The following is a 20,365-nucleotide window of genomic DNA, read 5'->3' on the forward strand; positions in this document are numbered from 1 at the left end:
TTTTTGAGACAGGATCTCTCTGTGTAGCCTTGGCTGTCCTGGACTCACTTTATAGACCAGGCTGGCCTCGAACTCACATCGATCCACCAGCCTCTGCCTCCCGAGTGCTGGGATTAAAGGCATGTGCCACCACACCCGTCGAGACAGGAACTCTTAATGCTGGTTAAATGCAAAATGAGGTAAATATTTAGAAGACTTTAGAAGACAGTTTGGTAATTTCTTACAAAGATGGTCCTTTTTATCATATAGTAGAGTGATTGTCCTAAGTATTTAGCTTAATGAGATGAAAATTCATACCCATATAAAAATCTCCACTCAAGTGCTTATGGTAAAGATAGATAAAGTAAAACCAAAAACCAACCAACCGAACAACCAAATGAACAAAACAAAAACAAAACAAAACAAAAAACCCCAAACCCAACTGTCGTATGTCCACACAATGGAATACAACGAAGCAATAAAAACAGAACTGACATACAAGCACTCTGGAAACAGAGGCAGGGGATCACTTTGAGTTTGAGACTCTTGTAGTCTACTTACCGAGTTCTACGACAGCCAGAGTAACATGGTGACACCCTATCTCAGAAAACCTCAAATTCAAACCCAATCAAAACAAGCCAAATTCAAACCAAAGACACAGAGGTACACAAAAACACTCCACAAAACTATCAAACTATAAGAAGACTTGGAGCATGTTGCTTAGTAAATGAAGGCAATCTTCAATGGCTACTTGCTGCAGGAATCTACCTACACAGCACGATGGAAAAGGCACACTGTAGAAACACTAAAAAGCCAAGACCTGAGCTGGGCCTGTGAGTGCACATCTTTCTTTAATCCCAGTATTTGGGAGACAGAAGCAAGTGTATCTCTGTGATTTTTGAGGCCAGCCTGGTGAATGAAAGGCTTTCAAATTATTTTTTAAGAGATTGTATCAGTAGATACATAGTAATGTATTTAAACACTACTTAATTAGAATATATCAATATTGGCTCATCAGTAGTAATACATGTGCAATGTTACTGAAAGTAATTAATAGAAGGAGACTCTGAGTGGGGAAAAATATGGGACTGTCTTTGCAATTTACTGTAAAACTGCTCTTAAAAAAGGCACATCCCTGCAATGCCAGCATTGGGAGGTGGAGATAGGCAAGTTGCAATTTTTGCATCAGCTTGGGCAACTTAGTTTTAAAAAATTGTGGGTTAGGGATTTAGCTCCTTGTAGAGTACTTGCTTAACCTTCTCAAGGTCCCAGGTTTGATTTCCAGAGCTGGAGAAAAACAAAAGTATGTGTGGACACTTTTGAATTTGTAGTTATTTCTTTGGGCATATACGCAGGCTTTTTTTTTTTTCTCCCCTGGGTGAAGGAGAAGTATTTACTTGCTATTCCATTCCCCACACGCACTCACTCGTTAGGTAGAAGATAGACAAGCGCAACCGAGGTAGAAGGGACTTCTACAGAGTTCCACAGAGAGCTTGAGTCCTTCCTCTCTCTCTCTCTCTCTCTCTCTCTCTCTCTCTCTCTCTCTCTCTCTCTCTCTCTCTCTCTCTCTCTCTCTCTCTCTCCAGACCTGGTTTCTCTCTGTAGCCTTGGCTGTCCTGGACTCCCTTGTAGACCAGCCTGGCCTCGAACTCACATCGATCCGCTTGCCTCTGCCTCCCAAGTGCTGGCATTAAAGGCGTGCGCCACCACCGCACGGCTGAGTCCTGTTTCTTGTGTAGGCAGCCTGCCAGTCAACAACCTTGGCCCCAGCCTTCAACGTGAAACCTCAATTTTCAAAAAGAAGAAAATGTCCTAAGAGAAGATCATGAGATCAAATAGAAGACTTTGAACAATCTCTAGCAGAAAGCAGTTCTGGCTAACATACAGGACAAAGGAGACATCAAGCCCCTCATCAAGGATGGCAAAAAGATGGTTACATAAAGCGGTGCTGGGAGATACCCAGGACACTGAGCTGATCCACCCCATCTCTCTCGGCCCCGCCCCCTCCCCCCCAGGCTCCTGTTTCTATGTATCTGCTTCTGCTAGCTTGTTACAACTTGATCAACGGTTCTTGAGCTTACCGGAAAGGAGGGAGACTCCTTAACACTCTCGCTAGGACGATGTGTAGGTTGTCTAACATTTGACAGAGAAACTATTCACAAAATTAAAACAAACAAGCATACTTTATTTTGAGGTAGGGTCTCAATTGAGTAGTCCAGGCTGGCCACAAGCTCAAAATCTTTTGTTCTTGCAGTGTTGGAATTGGCAGACCTCATGTCAGCCAGAGACGGACTTTTCACTCTACCTCTCTCTTAAACTATTCATAACATTTCATTTATATACTTTTTGAACTTTATTATAATTAATCCTCACAATCAGCCCATGGATAACGGATTTTTTTTTTTTACATTTTATTAATGAAAAAATGTTCCTGTCGTTTGCTAAGGTTTTTTTTCCCCCCTCTTTCTCTCGTTTTTTTTGAGACAGCGACTCATGTAGCCCAAGCTGGCATCCAGCTCACAATACAGTCGTGGCTTAAATCCTTCCACCTCCAGAAAGCTGGATAGCAGATGTGCGCTCTTTTCTTCTTTTTAAAAACACTTCTTTTCAGATTCACTCATTGCACATAGTTTTGCCTGGAAAAGCTGCCTCGTGGGAGGCGTATGGTGCTGCGTGTCTAGATTTGGCACAATTTCCTATCCTACACCCCTTCAGGCCTCATAACCCCTCGCAGCGTCGTGGCGTCGCTGCGCGGAAGACGGACGGGATTTGGGCCTCTGCAGACGCCGTAGTCCCCTTCCTTCTTTTCTCGGCCCCTTTGGGTTTTCAGAGGGCGCCCTCCGCCTGGCCGGAGAAGGCGGGGCTTGAGACTTAAGGCAGAAAGATGCGACGGGATAGGCCGAGGCTGGCGGAGACGGCGTCCTGTTTACCGGAAGTGCTGCAGCTTTTCCCTAGCCGGAGCCTCAGCCGGGGAGGTTGGAGAACTGCCCCGGAAGTCATCTCCCGGTCCCCCGCCCGCGGCAAACATGGCGGTGGACTCGTCCATGGAGCTGTTATTTTTAGACACTTTTAAACATCCGAGTGCTGAGGTAAGGCTTCGCGACCCGTTTTCGACACGGCCCCTCAGCTCGGGCACGCCTGCTGTGGAGTCGGGGGTCGTCCGGGCCGTGTCCTTCCTCCGTTGCGCTGGGTGGGTGTGGGGGGGTCCTCTGGTCCACACCCCCTCCCCCCAGCTCGGTGCGAGCCCCGTGGCCCTGGGCGGCGGCCCTGCCTTTCCCGGCTTTGATTTGCGGTCGGCGTCTGGGGACAAGTCAGCTGCGCTGCTGGCAGTGCTTATTTTGTCCTGTCAGCGTTGAGTGTTGAGGGGGCGGGGGTCCCGGATCTCAGGTTTACTTCGGGTGGGGATGGGGGGGGGGGATGCAGGCGCGAGCTTGGGCATCTAGTCTTTGACAGCAGTGCCAGGTTCTAGTGTCTTCAGGATACCGAGTAACCACGACAGCAAGTACCTCTCTTCGGTGTCGCCTCTCATGGCAGTCTTTTTGCTCAGTTTGGCTTACACTTCAGTACCTTGGAAGGAATTCACCTATTAGGACGTGTCATGGCTACGAGACTCGCTCCCTTGCATGGAGAGTACTTGGCCAATCGTGCAGTATTGAAGCAATTGTAATAAAAGTCTGTCTTAAGAAGGCAAATCTGTAGTTTTCAGGGGGCGAAGGTGAGGTGTTGAGTAGTTTTGTGTACAGAATTACTTGGGCGTTCCCCGAATGGCCTACGGATACTTAAAATTGAATATACTGGATGTAGCTAATTAACGAAGGTTCCCAAAAGCCAGCCAAAAAATGAACTTTAACGGAGTCCACAGGGAAATTCGGGTAGGAGGAAGAGAGAGCAGATGAGCAAGCCTCATATTTCTTTGTCTCACTGGAAACTCAATAGTTTAGAAAACCATTCTTTGGGGATCGTTTTCTTTTGTTTGTATGATGAGTGTTCTTGTATAGTGCGCCATGAGAATAGGGTAGAGTGTCTCATATGCTTTCTCAGTTGTATGTCCTGTGTTTAGTACAGCGTCTAGGAAAATATAGACGTTTGACTGAAAAAAGTTTAGAATGTTTTCCTATGAAATAATGAAATGGGTAGTGATAAGTTTAATTAATTAATTAAAAAAAATTTTTTTTGGTTTTTCGAGACAAGAGTTTCTCTGTGTAGCCTTGGCTGTCCTGAACTCACTTTGTAGACCAGGCTGGCCTCGAACTCACAGCTATCCACCTGCCTCTGCCTCCCAAGTGCTGGGATTAAAGGCGTCCACCACCACAACCAGCAGATAAGCTTAATTTATTAAGTGGTGTATAGGCCTGTAAAAGTCAAGAGTTGGTGCTTTGGGTTTTTGTGTTTTACTGATAGTGAATTTATGTCCTATGAAATAATTTTTTAAAAAATTTATTTTCAGGTGGGCCACACAGTACTATTTAGTGTCTATTGGCCTATAATTCAAGCTAGCCTTGAGAAAACTCAAAATGGCAGGTGTAGTTGTTACCAGAATAAACTTTTTTTTGTTTTGTTTTGTTTTTTTTTATTTTGTTTTGTTTTTCGAGACAGGGTTTCTCTGTGTAGCCTTGGCTGTCCTGGAGTCACTTTGTAGACCAGGCTGGCCTTGAACTCACAGCGATCCGCCTGCCTCTGCCTCCCGGAGTGCTGGGATCACAGGTGAGCACCACCACACCTGCCGGGGGAAACTTATTTATAGAAGTAGAGAACAATACAGTTAGAAGAAAGAACCAGGAATAGTGTTAATGGTTTTTTGTTTTTGTTTTTTTGAGCCAGGGTTTCTCTGTGTAGCCTTGCCTGTCCTGGACTTGCTTTGTTGACCAGGCTGGCCTCGAACTGACAGCGATCTGCCTGCCTCTGCCTCCCGAGTGCTGGGATTAAAGGTGTGCGCCACCACACCTAATGATGTTAATGTTTTTAATCCCAGTACTTGGAAAGCAGAGGCAGGCAGATCTTTGTGAGTTTGAGAACAAGTTGCAGGACAGCCAGGGTGACACAGTAAGACCCTGTCTTCCTTTGTATCGAGTACCAATCTAACAGCAAAATGATCATTCCTCCAGTCACTGTTTCCTATTGTTCATTCTTAGACATTAAGGATCATAGGAAAACAGGGAAGGTTAAAAATGCTTTCTGGGAGTGATTGAAGAAGGATTAGAAGAATCACATTTGAATTTATCTTGAAGGAGCAGGGTTTTGTAAGAAGTACAGAAATATTTGGATTAGAGTTAGAATTAAAGGCATGTGCCGCCATGCTCAGGCACAGAGCACACCTTCAATCCCAGCTCTTGGGAGGCAGAAGCAGGAGGATCTCTGTGGGCTGATATACAGAGCAGGTTCCAGGACAGCAATGGCTACACAGAGAAACCCTGTCTTGTACAGACAAATAAACCTAAAACAACTCAGTTTGAGGCTGCATTGGCTCTGTAAAACAAAAGGCCCTGAGAACAGACAAAGTTCTTAATCAGTGTCTGATTTAGGAAACTGTAGTAGATACTTATTCAGCTCTCTTTGTGAACATAAAGCGTGCAATATTTTAGAGCAAGGTCACTCTTGTGACTATCAAGGAAGGTTTCATCAAGGCAGTTGGCATATTAAGTAATGTCTTATTGCTGTGGGAAAGGAAGGCTAGTGTAGTCAGTGTTCTCTTAGGTTATGCCCGAAGGAGCTGTGTGAATTGGCACCTGAGAGGCAGTTTTAAAGCCATATCACAGTTCGAGGCCAGGCCAGGCAAGGTTATACAGAGAAACCCTGTCTTAAAAAACAAAACCAAACCAAAAACCCAAAACAATCAAACAAACAAACATGTCAGGGAGCGTCTTAAATAGTAGAGTAGAGTAGTGGGTTCTCTTTGGTGGAAGCCTATGGTTTTTGTGCAGGGGAATTATATGATACAACTAGTAAACTCTATTAGGTGGATTGCTTGGTCAGTCATAGAGCAGTTCAGTGAAAATGGGTAGCAAAATGAGGAAGTGCAAGTAAGATGCAGCGACAGCTCGTTAGCAGATGGATTTAACACTTGGCCTGCTTATTGAGTACTACGTGCCAGGAGCAGTGCTTTGACTATTTCAATGAGTTTGCTCTGCTATTAGTTTTGAAAGTTGCCTTCATTTATAGATAAGAAAACTTGGTAAAGGGTCAGGTTGCTTCCTTGCACTGACACGGCATCATGAGGGTAAAATGACATTCCGGGACATGCCTGCATTCCTGACATCCAACGGAAGAATTGTGAGCTCAAGGCCACCTGGGCCACATAGGAGAGAAACAAGGCACTTGCTGCCAAGCCTGAGGACTAAGGTTCAATTTCTGGGTCCCACTTGGTTAAAGGAGAAGAATTTCCCTGTGAAAGTTTAATCAAAGGTTAATTTCCCTCCCGGATTACCAATTTCTTTAAAAGCGAAGCAATGATCTTGTTTCATTTTTACTCGTATTGCCCCTCCTCTGTAACGTGCCTTGCGTGCATTGCTTCTACTCAGTCCCAAGTGCAGGATGGGATCGCACCACTTTAGAGCCAGAAAAAAATGTACGTTTGTGTGTTTTCTTACTGGCTTGGCTTCATTCTTATTCTTTTATTGTGTGTGTGTGTGTGTGTGTGTGTGTGTGTGTGTGGCTGTGTGCCACAGTGCTTGTGTGGACAGCTTAAGAGGCAGCAGGAGATGAGCGCGCTGAGGGGGAGAGAGAAAGGCAAGCCAGTGAGAGGGGCAAGCTGACAGCTCCAAGTCTCCAGACAGTGACTTCCTGTGGGAAAATGTGGTCTTGAAATCTGACCAGTCTGTTTGTATTCATATTATTTCATGATCATAAACTTTCCCAGAGTTCTCACTCTCAACCTTACTTAGATCTTATTTTGTTTTCCGAGACTGAGTCTTATATAGCCCAGGCCAGTGGCGGGCAAATGTTAAACTCCTGATCTTTCTTGCTGGTTTTTATGGAATTGAGGGTAGGACTTTATGCATGTTAGAAAAGCACTCCTTTCAATTGCTTTACCTTTAACTCCTTTAAAACAAGTTACCTTTAGGCACCTATAAAAGTTTTTTCATTAAATGACTATGGCCGATACTGAGTTTAGAGTGAGTCTTGTGACATACCCTCTCACGGGCTAGGGAAAGAGCGGGTACACAGAGGAGAGGGCTTATCTGGACTTGGTTCAGCTTTTGAGAGAAAGTTAACATTTAAGAGAGCTGGGGCAGAAGTGCATGAGGGAGTCTGGTCAGAGCACAACTGAACAGCATAACGGAGGTCTTGAACTTGAAAAGCAGTGTAGTGTGTCAGGGGCATTCACATATCAGTATTTTGGGTTAGAACAGGTTTATAAGACCTAGAAATTTGGCTTGGCTGAAGGAGCAGGACGTGATACATGTTTATATTCTAGAAAGACTACATTACTTTTTCAGTAGGAGAATGGGGTGGAGCAGAATAAAAAGCACTGAGCCAGGAAGGGGGGTCCTGCTGTAATGCGATCAGAGTAGAACAGTGCACAGAACCAAGGGAACAGCAGCAATGAAGGGGGTGCCGAGACGCAGGAACTGCTCAGACATTCAGCCCTATGACATGGAAATTAAATAGATGGAAGGTTAGGTGAGAGGACGAAGAGCCAAATATGACAACGTATTAGGCATGATGTGGCTGGTGACAGCACCGGGGATGAAGGACAAAGTTCGTTGTGCAGACTTGCCAGGTTTGAAGTATCTGAAGACGTTTAAATGGAGATGTCCCCTGGGGCTTAGTAGAACTAGCCTAGGTGGAGATAGAGAGTAGTTGTTGTCCCCTGGCTGTGGGGGAAGATCTGTTTTTATTCTGTTGCTTGTGCTCTGCTCAGCCCAGCCCTGCTTTCTTCCCTCCGTTTGCCCTCTAGTCCTTATGAACTATGTTCCTAGTCTTTTGAAACTTGACGCTGTCTGCTTTATTGATGCATTCTCTTCTCTTTTCCCTAGCAGATCTTCTCCATTCCCTGGCCCGCAATCCCCTCCTCTCTGATTGGCCTTGGATTTAGAGAAATATGTAATATATGTGTAGTAGAAGTGGTAACAGCTAATACAGAAGATGCCCTGTTTATAGGCAGTGTGTTTAGGGCTGGAGGTGTGGCTTGTTTGGTGGAATGCTTGCCTAGCATGCCTGAAGCCCTGGGTTCTGTTACCACAAAAAAACTGGACCTGGTGGCACATGCTTATAATTCCAGCACTTAGGAGGTAGAGGCAGGAAGGCCAAAAGTTCAAAGCTATCAGTCGGGCGTCTTCGCGCATGCCTTTAATCCCAGCTCTCAGGAGGTAGAGGCAGGTGGATCGCTGTGAGTTCGAGGCCAGGTTGGTCTACAAAGTGAGTCCAGGACAGCCAAGGCTACATAGAGAGACCCTGTCTTGAAAAACAACCCCCCCCCCAAAAAAAGGAAAAAAAGTTCAAAGTTATCCTGATTTAGACATCTCTGCTGTAGCTCAGGTGTGTAGAATAGCTGTAAAAAATGTTTTTGTTTTTATGGCCTTGCATGGGATAGGACTTTCTCTTTAAATAATCTTGAAAAGAATTTAAAATCACCTAGGAATAGTATGGCAGCTTTCTAGTGTTTGGGTCCAGGTTCTGTCTGTATTGTTCCTCTGCTGTCCTTAAAGTAGTAGTGCCTGTGCTGTTGATGGTAGCTCATCACAACACTTGTGTTCTAGAACACAGCAGAATGTTGGAGAAAAGGTGGGAAAGAACGTCAGAGTCTGAACCTTCGGTTAAGGATGTGGCCCATACTTCCTACTTCGCTTCCATTTCATTTATCAGTGGATGTCTGTTTTAAATACCCATGTATATGAAGCATCTATAAACATTTCTTGAGTATCTAGAGTCACGAATAGAAAAAGTTTGAGAAGCTTGGTCTAAGCAAAACATCAGTGGAGAGGTAAACACACTGCAGAACATTTTATGTAATACCAATTGAGAGACTTAGTTAGGTACATTATCATCCAGATAAATCATCAGCTATTGAAAAAAAATGCTTATTATTTATGTGTATGTGTGTATCTCTCTGTGTGCCACGTATACTGGGTGCCCTTGGAGGTCAGAAGAGGACATTGGGGCCCCTGGACTTGTGAACTAGTAGATGCTGGGAAAACCCTGGTCCTTTTGGAAAAGCAGCAAGCATTCTCAGCTGTTGAGTTCTCCAGCTCCATCGTCAGCTGCTTTAAACAGTGATTTTATACAGCATTGTAATTAACATAAAACATAATGATATGTTTATTGCTGATGGTGAGGATTTAACCCAGGGTCTTGAACGTGTGAGCCATGCGCTTTTTTGGGGGGTCGGGGTGTGAGAAAGCATTTCTCTGTGTGTAGTTCTGTCTGACCCAGAGCTCACATTGTAGACCAGGCTGGCTGGCTTTGAGATCCACCTGCCTATGCCTTTCAAATGCTGGGATTAAAGGTGTGCACTTTTTGTTTTGTTTTGTTTTGTTTTTTTAAGATTGATTAATTATGTGTACAGTGCTCTGCCTGCATGCACACATGCAGGGCAAAAGAGGGCACCAGATCTCAGTATAGATGGTTCTGAGCCACCATGTGGTTGCTGGGAATTGAACTCAGGACCTCTAGAAGAGCAGTCACTGCTCTTAACCTCTGAGCCACCTCTCCAGCCCAAGGCATGAGCTTTTACCAATGGGTTACATCCACATTACTGGATTTTAAGATTGTTGATGTCATTTTAAGTTGAGAAAAAAAAAGTTAAAAGTGTATTTTGAATTGAAAAAGAAATGTTTTACTAACAGTATGTTTTATCCTCATTTTTATAGCAAAGTTCTCATATAGATGTGGTTCGTTTTCCATGTGTGGTTTATATCAATGAAGTCCGAGTTATACCCCCAGGAGTACGAGCCCATAGCGGCTTACCTGACAACAGAGCATATGGGTAAGTCAATTCTTTTGTGGATATTTTTTTTCTTTAACTTAAATATGCTCCCCCCCCAGAGTGTGTGTGTGTGTGTGTGTGTGTGTGTGTGTGTGTGTGTGTGTATGTGTTATAAGACACTGGGGAGCCCTGCATGGGTTTAACATACTATGTAGACCAGGCTGTCTCTGTCTCCAGAGTGCTATTATTAACTGTGTGACTCCATGCCTTCCATATTTATTTTTATTTTTAGTATTTTTGGTAGTGCTAAGGATCAGGTCCAGGGTTCATTATATGCTAGAGAAACATTCTATTATTGACTATTTCCAGCCCAGGTGAAGTGATTCTGATGTGACTTGTCATTTTGTTTTTTGGTCTTTTGGTTTTTCTGAGACAGGGTCTCTCTGTGTAGCCTTGGCTGCCCTGGACTCACTCTGTAGACCAGGTTGGCCTTGAACTCACATGAGTGCTGGGATTACAATCATGCACCATCACACCTGGCTGACATTTCCTTTTAAAATAAAAAAGAGTTGGTTTTATATCTGTCTGTCTGTCTGTCTGTCTGTCTCTCTCTCTCTCTCTCTCTCTCTCTCTCTCTCTGTGTTCTGCATGTATGTATGTATGCAAACCATGTGCATGCTTGCTGCCTGTAGAAGTCAAAAGAGCTGTCACATCCCCTGAAAGTGGATTTAATGGCTGATTGTGAGCGACTGTGTAGGTGTTAGGAATCAAACCTGAGCGCTCTGCAGGAGCAACAAGTGCTCGTGATTGCTGAGCCGTCTCTCCTGCCCCTCATTTTAATACTTTAAAATGTGTGTTTTTGTTTGTTTTGGGGGGAGTAGGGGTTGACTCAGAACCAATGACGTACTCTCCAGAGCCATTTCCTCACTTCCTGTTTCATTGTTTTTATTTTTTAAGAATGTATTTATTATTATGTATACAGTGCTTTGCCTGCAGGTACAGCTGCAGGCCAGAAGAGGGCATCAGATCACATTATAGATGGTTGTGAGCTGCCATGTGGTTGCTGGGAATTGAACTTTGGACCTCTGGAAGAGCAACCAGCGATCTTAGCCTTTGAGCCATCTCTCCAGCCATACTTCCCATTTCTTAAAAATTGATTTTGAGATAGTCTCACTAAGTTGTCCAGGCTAACTTTTTTTTCCATTTTTTAATTTTTTATTTTTTAAGTAATTTACTCAGGCCAACCTTTAATGTAGTATTCTACCAAAGTTCCTCAGAAGCTGAGACCATAGATATGTATTGCCATGCCTAGCTTAAACTATGCATGTGACCTTGTGTATTTGTGCATGTACACATGCATGTGTATTTCTGTAGAGGCCAGAGGTCAGTGCTAGGAGTCTTGCTCATGCTTTCTTCATGCATCCTTATTTTTAAAGATAGTGTCTCTTGCTGACTGTTTGGGTAGACGGATAAGTAAGCTGTGGGGATTCTCCAGCCTCTGGCCCCTTGCACCCAGTGTGGGTACAGACTTACCTGGGTTTATGAGGGTGCTAGGAGTGTAAACGCAGGTCCCCATCTTTTGCAGCAGGTATTTTACCTGTTAATCTATTCCCCAGACCCTATACATACGGCATTTTTTTTTTAAGTTTGTCCCTTCAAAGGAGCCATTGGCTGTAAATAGTACGTGGTTGTGTGTTACTTTCTCTTTCTTGGGTTATGTAGAAATAAAATATAAGACCATTGTTCTTGACATTAGAGAACTTTAATAATTGACTTAAAAGAGAGGTTTCAGCAGGGGTGAGGGGGAGTGGTGCATGCCTTTAGTCCTAGCACTTGGGAGGCAGAGGCAGGAGGATCTCTGTGAGTTTGAGGCCAGCCTGGTATACAGAGGGAGTTCCAGGACAGCCAGAGCTGCTACACAGAGAAACCCTGTCTTGGGGGAAAAAATAGAATGGTTTTATTTTTGTGTAATGTGAATAACCATTATTTTCTAATTTTAGTTCTATAGGTTGAAAATAGAAGCCAATGTTTGGCTGTGAAAATGTGAATATATATGATAAATGCATCTTTAAAAGAGGTTTTAGCTTATAGCACAGTCAAAGGCTTTATATACTGATATATTTCATTTTATTGATACTATTTTTAACTCCACTTCTGTTATATAAAATAGTTCAACCTGTTACTTTGTGGTGATTATTATGGGACAGATTCAGGGTCAAAGTTCATTTCTTCCTAATTATGAAAAATAGTTGATTATTTATAGAAGTGGATATAAAAATCTTCAGAGATGTGATTCAGAAATGATAATGTAAAATATAAAACAGTTCCATAAGAGACTGTCCTAAAAATGAGGTGGAAAGTGAATTGAAGAAGATGTCTGACATTAGCCTCTGGCCTGTACTAAGCTGCTTTAGGTCTTTATTTTTATAGTCATGATGCAGGTTGTAAGGAGCTGGGAATCAGGCTGGAGAGAAGCTCACTTATGTGGGAAGCTGCAGTTCCTTGGTAGCAGATGTTCTCTGTGGAGGTTAATCCTGCTCACTTCCTAACAAAGCTTCCTGCAGAGGGGGTGGTGCACAAGCGAGCATCCCTAGAAGAAGGCTTAGCTAGCATGCTCTGTGACTTACTCCTGGAATTGACACACTAAGAGTCTTACTATATTTTCTTAGTTACATATTCTAGTACAGTGAGTCTAGTGTAGGAGGGGCCTATACAGGCTGTGAACAGTAGGAAACGTGGGTCATGGAGACATGTTGGAGCCTGGCCCCCACAGCAGGAAAAGGAGGTCTCTGTGCTTCGCTACAGTGGGTGGAGTATTTATTCTGCTTGCTTTATTCCCTGCTTCTTAGCTGGGGGGAGCGGCTCCTTATGTTGTAATGAGATACGAAAGTACCAGAAACATTTACACATGGCTAACATGTAGAACAATAAGGATTAATGGAGAAGAACAAATTTTATTACATGTTGATTTATGTTTGTGTATATGTATGTGGCCCTTCGTGTGTCAGGCGGTCATGGGTGGCCGTCAGAGGACACCTTGTGGCCATTAGTTGTCTTCTTCCACCATGTGGGTCCCCAGGGCTTGGGTCAGTATTGTCCGCAGTCTTTCCAGTGAGCTATCCTAAAGCCTGGAGTCTTTGGATTTTGGTTTTGGAGACGGGGTTTCTCTGTGTAGGCCTGGGTATCCTGGAACTCGCTCTGTGGACCAGGCTAACCTGGAACTCGTAGATTCACCTGCCTCTGCGTCCCAAGTGCTGGGATCACAGGCATGCACCACCTTAATCGGCAGGAAGCCTTACATCTTAAACTTGAAAATAATGCTAGAGATAAAACGATATGCATGTAACATACTTTATAAAACTCAGGAAATATATAAGCAAACCCAAATTTCCTGTAATATCTCTGTCCTAATAGGATCCTAAATTTGATTGTTGTTTTTTGTTTTTGAGATAAGTTCTTTGTGTAGCTTTGGTTGTTCTAGAACTAGCTCTGTAGACCAGGCTGGCCTCTGTTTGTGAGTGCTGGAATTAAAGGCACACACCATCATAGTCCGAATTGATGAATTTTTAAAATAATTTGTTTATTTATCTATTTATTTGTTTTTAAAGATGTATTAGTATTCAGCCTGCAATTGAGCTAGTAGGCCAGAAGAGGGCATCAGATATCATTATAGATATCTGTGAGGTACCATGTGAGGTACCATGTGATTGCTGGGAATTGAACTCAGGACCTTTGCAAGAATAGCCAGTGCTCTTAACCTCTGAGCCATCTCTCTAGTCCCTATGTATTTATTGTGTAACAGCCATGGGATTAAAGGCATGCACCACCACAGCTCTACTTAATGTATTTTTAAAAAGATATATTTGTTTGTTTGTTTGTTTGTTTATTTGTTGAAGCAAGGTTTCTCTGTGTAACAGCCCTGACTGTCCTGGAACTCATAGACGAGGCTGGCCTGAAACTCTCAGAAATCTGCCTGTCTCTGTCTCTTGAGTGCTGGGATAAAAGGTGTGTGCCATCACTGCTCCTTACTTGTATTTTTAGTTGTATGTATATGTCTGTCTGTCTGTCTGTCTTCTGTGTGTGTGCATGTGGGTCAGGTTCCCATGGAGGCCAGAAGAGGAACCTGGATCCCTTGGAATTAGAGTTACCTGCAGTTGTGTGAGCTGCCCAGGGTGGTTTCTGGGAACCAAACTTGGGTCCTCTGCAGGAGCACTACTTGCTTTTAACTACTGTGTCTTCAGCTCCTGTTTTGTTCTTTACTTTCTGGGTTGGTTTTCACTGTGTAGCTTGGGCAGGCCTTGAACTTGCAGCAGACTTCCTGGCTCACCTTTCTAAGCGCTGGGCATACAGGCGTACACTACCATATCTGGCTTTGGATTTTGTTAGTTTTCTCCTTTAGATTTTTTTTTTTTTTTTTTTTTTTGAGATAGGGTGTCTCTGTGTAGCCTTGGCTGTCCTGGACTCGCTTAGTAGACCAAGCTGGCCTCGAACTCACAGCGATCTACCTGCCTCTGCCTCCTGAGTGCTGGGATTAAAGGCGTGTTTCACCACTGCCTGGCTCTCTTTTAGATTTTTGTGGGGAGGATGTGGTGTGGGTGTGTATGCTACAGTGTGTGTGGAAGTTGGAAGAAAACATTCAGGAGATGGTCTTCTTCCATGTCTGGGTCCTGGGGAGTGAGCTGAGGTTATTTGGCTTGGTGGGGGTGCTTTACCATGTGAGCTGTTTTGCTGTCCCTGGTGTTATAAGTGTGCCGTTTTACATAAGTCACTGTGTTGTGAAAGTCCAGTGCAGCCAAGTATCCTCTGATTATTTTTGTTTAAGAGCCTCATGTATCCTAGGCAGGAGCTCAGCTGTATCTGTAACATTAAAAATTTTAAATGTTTAATGTAAATACCATATAGCAGGTGAAAGAACTAAAATTATCTTTCTGATTTTGACGATTCATTTTTAGGTGGGTAGTGGTGGTGGAGCAGGCCTTTAATCCCAGCACTTGGCATGCAGAGGCAGGTGGATCTCTGAGAGTTCCAGGCCAGCCAGAGCGGTTATACAGGAAACCCTGACTCAAACACCAACAATAACAACAAACTCCCCCCCTGCATTTTTAATAATACTTAGATGACCTGAAAATTGTATTTTGTTAAAATATGTAAGCCATTTGCTTTTTTGTTATTTAAATCTCTGGTATTTTTTTTTCTGGTCTCAGGCTTGCTTAGGACTTTGTACGTTCTCTGTTTTTTTGTTTTACTATAGGAACTAAACTTTAAAGGCTGACATCTTGTCCTTGTTTGATTTACAGGGAGACGTCTCCACACACATTTCAACTAGACTTATTCTTCAATAATGTCAGCAAACCAAGTGCTCCTGTTTTCGATAGGTTGGGAAGGTATGTATGTACTGAAGAGCTTCATCGAGACCTCATGAGTCAGAAAGCAAGCCCTTCCGCCACAAGGAAGTGTGTGGTGCTAGACACAAGAGTGCAGCCTACCTAATGCCAGACTCCTGAGAGAGCTTAACAAGATACAAGTCCAAATGTGTGACAACGTAATAGTAACATAATCACCATCGTTCATTTGCTCTTTACTTGTGTGTACATGCATCATAAACATGACACTTACATAATTTACTACTAACCTGATTTGGAAAGGGCAGCTTTCTGATTCTTAAAATTATATTAGGCAAAATAACCATTAAATGAGTTTAATAAGAACTCATTATAACATGACAACAACCAAAGGTCTCTTTAAGATGAAAACAATACATTTCTACTAGGAATTAGCAGACTTTACTCATTCTTTCCTGAACCTCTTAATTTCTTAGGAAATTACATTGAAAATTTAACTTTTTTTTTTTTTTTTAAATTTAACATTTTTAAAACCCAGGACTTTAGACAATTAAGCATATGCTTTCCACTGAGCTGTACCCAGCCCCAAAATGAGTACTTTTCTTTTCTTTCTTTTTTTTAGTGGGGAGGGGGGGGCGCGTTTTTGAGACAGGGTTTCTCTGTGTAGCCTTGCCTGTCCTGGACTCACTTTGTAGACCAGGTTGGCCTCGAACTCACAAAGATCTGCCTGCCTCTGCCTCCCAAGTGCTGGGATTAAAGGCGTGCGCCACCACCGCCTGGCAGTACTTTTCTTATATTTTAGTCCTAGTGTACTCTTTACAGGGTGCAGTGCTAGGGATTGAACTTAGGGCCTTTGGATGCCAGGCAAGCGCTCTATCACAAAATGACACCCTCAGCCTCGTGATGTGCATTTTTGTTGTTAGAGGATAGTGCTGTGGTGCTCTGTCTCTTTGTTCGTTAGAGTTATGTGGAGGTGCTTTTAAAATGTGTGTGCTTTAAGCAATGTGTGTCCTTAACCCAAACCAGCTACATCAGAGTCTTTTGTGACTTGAAAAAATTTAACATTTGGTTACATTGAAATATTTGAAAGTGGAAAGACTTTTAAAAGTGTTTTTTAAATATCACTTTATTATAACCTGAGCACCTCAATATAAAACTAAACACTGGTGAAAACTGTTTTTCTTACTAACTTTTGAGTTATTGAAAAATGCACAAGCTCTGCTAACAGATAACACTTAAATAGATTAAAGTACCTGACATACAGTAGATTTCATATAATGAAAATACCTAAAACAATGTAGTATACTGAACTGATAGAAAACAAGGTTGTAAGACTATTATTAATTACTTTGTAATAGTTTATAGATTACATTGTTTTCTATAGTTCTAACCATATAGGAACAGCAGAAACCCTTTCCATTCTTAAAGAGAGAGAAAAAATTATTACCTGTTTTAGTAGCTGTACTTTTAAGCAGTTTTAAAATATTACAGAAAATAACAAACAGAAGACACTGTAGTACATCTGTTGTAGACCCAGGTCTTTTGTCTGGGAGCAACCAAGGTCCCACCTCAGGCCCCTGCAACTACCCCACAGCTCTCTCAGAAGCCGGGCCGGGCTGGCCTGAGACCCCAGGACAGGGCCGTGGGTACTTTCCATGGTGCCATCTTGGGAAGCAAAGTTTAATTTACTATTTTTACATGTACATCCCATGGTGAAGGTGTGTAAGGTCAGAGCACAAGTTTGTAGAGTTGGTTTTCCTCTTCCATCTTTACATAGGTTTTGGGGATTGAACTCAGGTCATCAGACTTAGGTAGTAAGTGTTTTACCTAGTGAGCTATCTCGCCAGCAAAAACTTCATAATTTGTAATACTTATTATTTGAGCCTTTCTGTTAATTTTTTCCCATTTCCACAGCCTGGAATATGATGAGAATACTTCTATCATCTTCAGACCAAACTCAAAGGTAACTATTGATGTTACTTTCTCACCTTGTTTCTTCTGTTCTTCTATTCAGTTTTTTATATAGGTGAGTGAGACAGCACTGGACCCAGAGTTCCAGGGTGTTATGTCTTGTCTGCATCTTACAATTAAAAGCTGCTTTAAAATCTAATTGTTCTGTCTAAAGAGCTTGAATCATTTTATGCTACATATGAAATAAAATATCGTTTTAAAACAATAAAGTACTGGGGCTGTGGAGATGGCGCAGTGGTTAAAAGCACTTGTCGCTCTCACAGAGGACCTGGGTTTGGTTCCCAGCACCCACATGATGGCTCACAACCATCTCTAACTCCAGTTCCAAAGGATCTGATGCCATGCTCTGACCTCTACTTACATCAGTATGCAGGTCGTGGGCATACACAGAAAAACATCCATACACATTCAGTAAATCTGAAACTGAAGAGCTTTACAGGCCTCTCTTTCTGTGAATTTAGTCTTGACTCTGGCATAGGTCAATATTTTTGGGTTTCGCTTTTATTCGGGCAGACAAGCTCATAGCATTCAGGCCAGTAAATTATTACTAGATACTGCTATGTTCTGTTAAGGTATTAAAAAAAGAGAGATTTAGTTTTAAAAATTACTCATATGTATCTGTATGTAGGTATGTGTTTATGGGTTTCCCCAGATCCCCGTGGAGCTAAACTCACGTGCACTTGAGAGCTGCCTGATGGGGGTGCTGGGAATTGAACTCAGGTCCTCTGCAAGAACAGTACTGCTCTTCTGACCCATCTCTAGACCCTTTATTAAGGTTTAAAAAATACACCTTTCATATCCTTTCCACATCAGTACTTGCTTTATTTCTTTGTGCACCAAATCCATTTAGAGTCATGTAATGGAAGATCTGAAATACAGAACGAATGTGGGGCCACCTAGCTGAGAATAACTCTGGAGTATAATCTGCAATCTTTTGTATCCTGTTTATACAGATTTATCTTCTTTATCTGTTTATCTTTCTTCCACTAGGATTCCTTTTTGGCTTGTTTTATGTGTTTTTAAGGATTCATTTCCATTTTTGAGTGGTGGAAAGCTGGCTCATCCTGCCCTTGTAGAGGACCTGAGTTCAGTTCCCAGCACCCTTGTCAGGTGTCTGACAGCCCATGTAACTTCAGCTCTAGAGGGGTCTGTCTGCTGCCTGTGACCCGCAAGAGCACCGCACTCGTGTGTGCATACAAGCAAACACACTAACTAAAGTAAAAATCTCTTTAAAACTAAAAAAATTATTTTGTGTGTGTGTCTGTATGTGTCTTTGTTTTATGTGTTTGTCTGTGTTTTTGTATGCCACCCACGAATGTGTTTTCTCTCCCTGAGTTATGAAAATGTTTCTCATTATTCCAGTAATAAGGCTCCATATGTAGAACTCCAAATGGTTTTCTTTTCAACATTTAAAAAAATAATTTGTTCATATTACATCCCCATTGTCCCCTTACCTTTTCCACCCTCTCCCCTCCCCTAGCCCTCTGACAGTATACCTCTGATTTTAATGTGAGAAGTGCTGGACAGTTTATGGACCTTTATCGTTCTGGAAACTGGACATTGTTTGTGCTGTTTACTTCCATGACTCTCACCTAGTTCGCTCTCAGTTTTCTTCTCTTGCTGAGAGCTTGTCCATGCACTTTGACCACAGTCAACATGACCTATGGACATGGGAAGACTTAGTCTTAGCATGGGACCATGCTGGAGGACCATGTCAATCTATGCCTGTGAGTGATTTTCAGCAATATTGACCTGCATTGTATTAAAAAACATTTTTAGCCAGGCAGTGGTGGTTTACGCCTTTAATCTCAGCACTTTGAGAAGCAGAGGCAGGTGAATTTCTGTGACTTAGAGGTCAGCCTGCTCTGCAGAGCTAGTTCTAGGATAACCAAGGCTATGCAGGGAAACTATTTTGAAAAACCAAAAAACAGAGCATCTGGGTATTTTGCCTGCATGTATGTCTGTGTGCTACATGCACATGGTGTCCATGAAGGCCAGAACAGGGCATCAGATTGCCCGAAGCTGGAGTTATGGATGGTTATGCGATGATGTGTGCTGAGAATTGAATTTGGGTCCTCTCTAAGACCAGCCAGTGTTAGTGCTCTTAACTGCTGAGCCTCTGTTTTTATTTACTTTTTGTTGTTGCTGTTATGTGTAAATGTGTGTATCCGTGTATGAGTATGTGCACCTGAAGCTTAAGTGTGATGCCTGTAGGGACCAGAAGGAGGCACTGGACCCCCCAGAAGCGAGAGTTACTAGTAGCTGTGAGCCTCTTAATGTGGGTGATGGCAACCCAACTTAGGTCTTTTGAAGAGCTGCAAACACTTTAACTACTAAGCCAAACCTCCAGTTCCTTCAGCATTGTTTTTAAAGACTTTAGCTGAACCATAAGCTGATTTAATATCATTTTGCTTTTGGAATATTAAAACATTAATGTGAGATCTTTCACCATCCTAAAAATCAGGTAAATACTGATGGTCTGGTGCTAAGAGGCTGGTACAACTGTCTGACCCTGGCAATATATGGATCGGTAGATAGAGTGATAAGCCACGACAGAGACTCTCCACCGCCTCCCCCTCCGCCTCCACCTCCTCCCCAGCCACAGCCAACTTTGAAAAGGAATCCAAAACACGGTGAGAAGCTGAGTGTGCTGTCCCAGTGAAACTGCTGTGGGCTCTCTTACAGCAAGAAAAGCTGATCCAAACAGTGTTTCTATTTTTTCCTCTAACCTTGTATAAAATCTGACATATTTGTTAGTAAGAGTTTATTTTTAGTTTCTTCATCTGTTTTTCTGAAGAGCTAGGTAGCTAGCTTGCTTTGTTTGCCTGCTTTTCAGATGCAGTCTTAGTATACAGCCTTGGCTGGTTTAGAACTCCCAGAGCTCTGCCTGCTTGAGTGCTTAGACTGTAAGTGTGTGCCACCACACCTGGTCCTGGAGAGATTTTAAATAGTCCCAATGCTGGATGGCTTTCTTTTTTTCTATCTTCATTTTTTTCTGTTCTTTCCCCCTTCCTTTCTCTCTTATTTGAGACTTTTGTGCTCATTAAATAGAAACAAGAACAGTAAAGACCTTCAGTGCACTTGAGTGACTTTCCTTCCTTAGCCAGACAGCTTGGCTCATTTCTCCAGCATGTCCCCTGTACACTGCAGTGCTGATTGCTATAAGGCGTTGAAATAAATAGTGTCTGGGATAAATTGTGAAGAGTCT

At 42.7% G+C, this 20,365-nt stretch overlaps 1 protein-coding gene across 2 annotated transcripts in view; it reads left to right on the forward strand.

The window, feature by feature from the left end:
• Positions 1 to 2,855: 2,855 nt before the first annotated feature.
• VIRMA (vir like m6A methyltransferase associated) overlaps positions 2,856 to 20,365 on the forward strand; it is a 62,389-nt gene continuing 44,879 nt past the window's right edge. Inside the window, exons 1-5 of one of the 2 annotated variants that reach the window (XM_084798855.1) lie at positions 2,856 to 3,068; positions 9,789 to 9,904; positions 15,142 to 15,228; positions 17,101 to 17,149; positions 19,622 to 19,790. In XM_084798855.1, coding sequence (XP_084654981.1) covers positions 3,006 to 3,068; positions 9,789 to 9,904; positions 15,142 to 15,228; positions 17,101 to 17,149; positions 19,622 to 19,790 — 484 coding nt within the window. In that variant the 5' untranslated portion in view covers positions 2,856 to 3,005. The remainder of the gene's footprint in view (positions 3,069 to 9,788; positions 9,905 to 15,141; positions 15,229 to 17,100; positions 17,150 to 19,621; positions 19,791 to 20,365) is intronic. The other variant, XM_084798854.1, reaches the window with a different exon arrangement.

This window comes from Acomys minous (genome assembly GCF_964271855.1).
Source record: "Acomys minous genome assembly, chromosome: 1".
Classification (NCBI taxonomy): Eukaryota; Metazoa; Chordata; class Mammalia; order Rodentia; family Muridae; genus Acomys; species Acomys minous.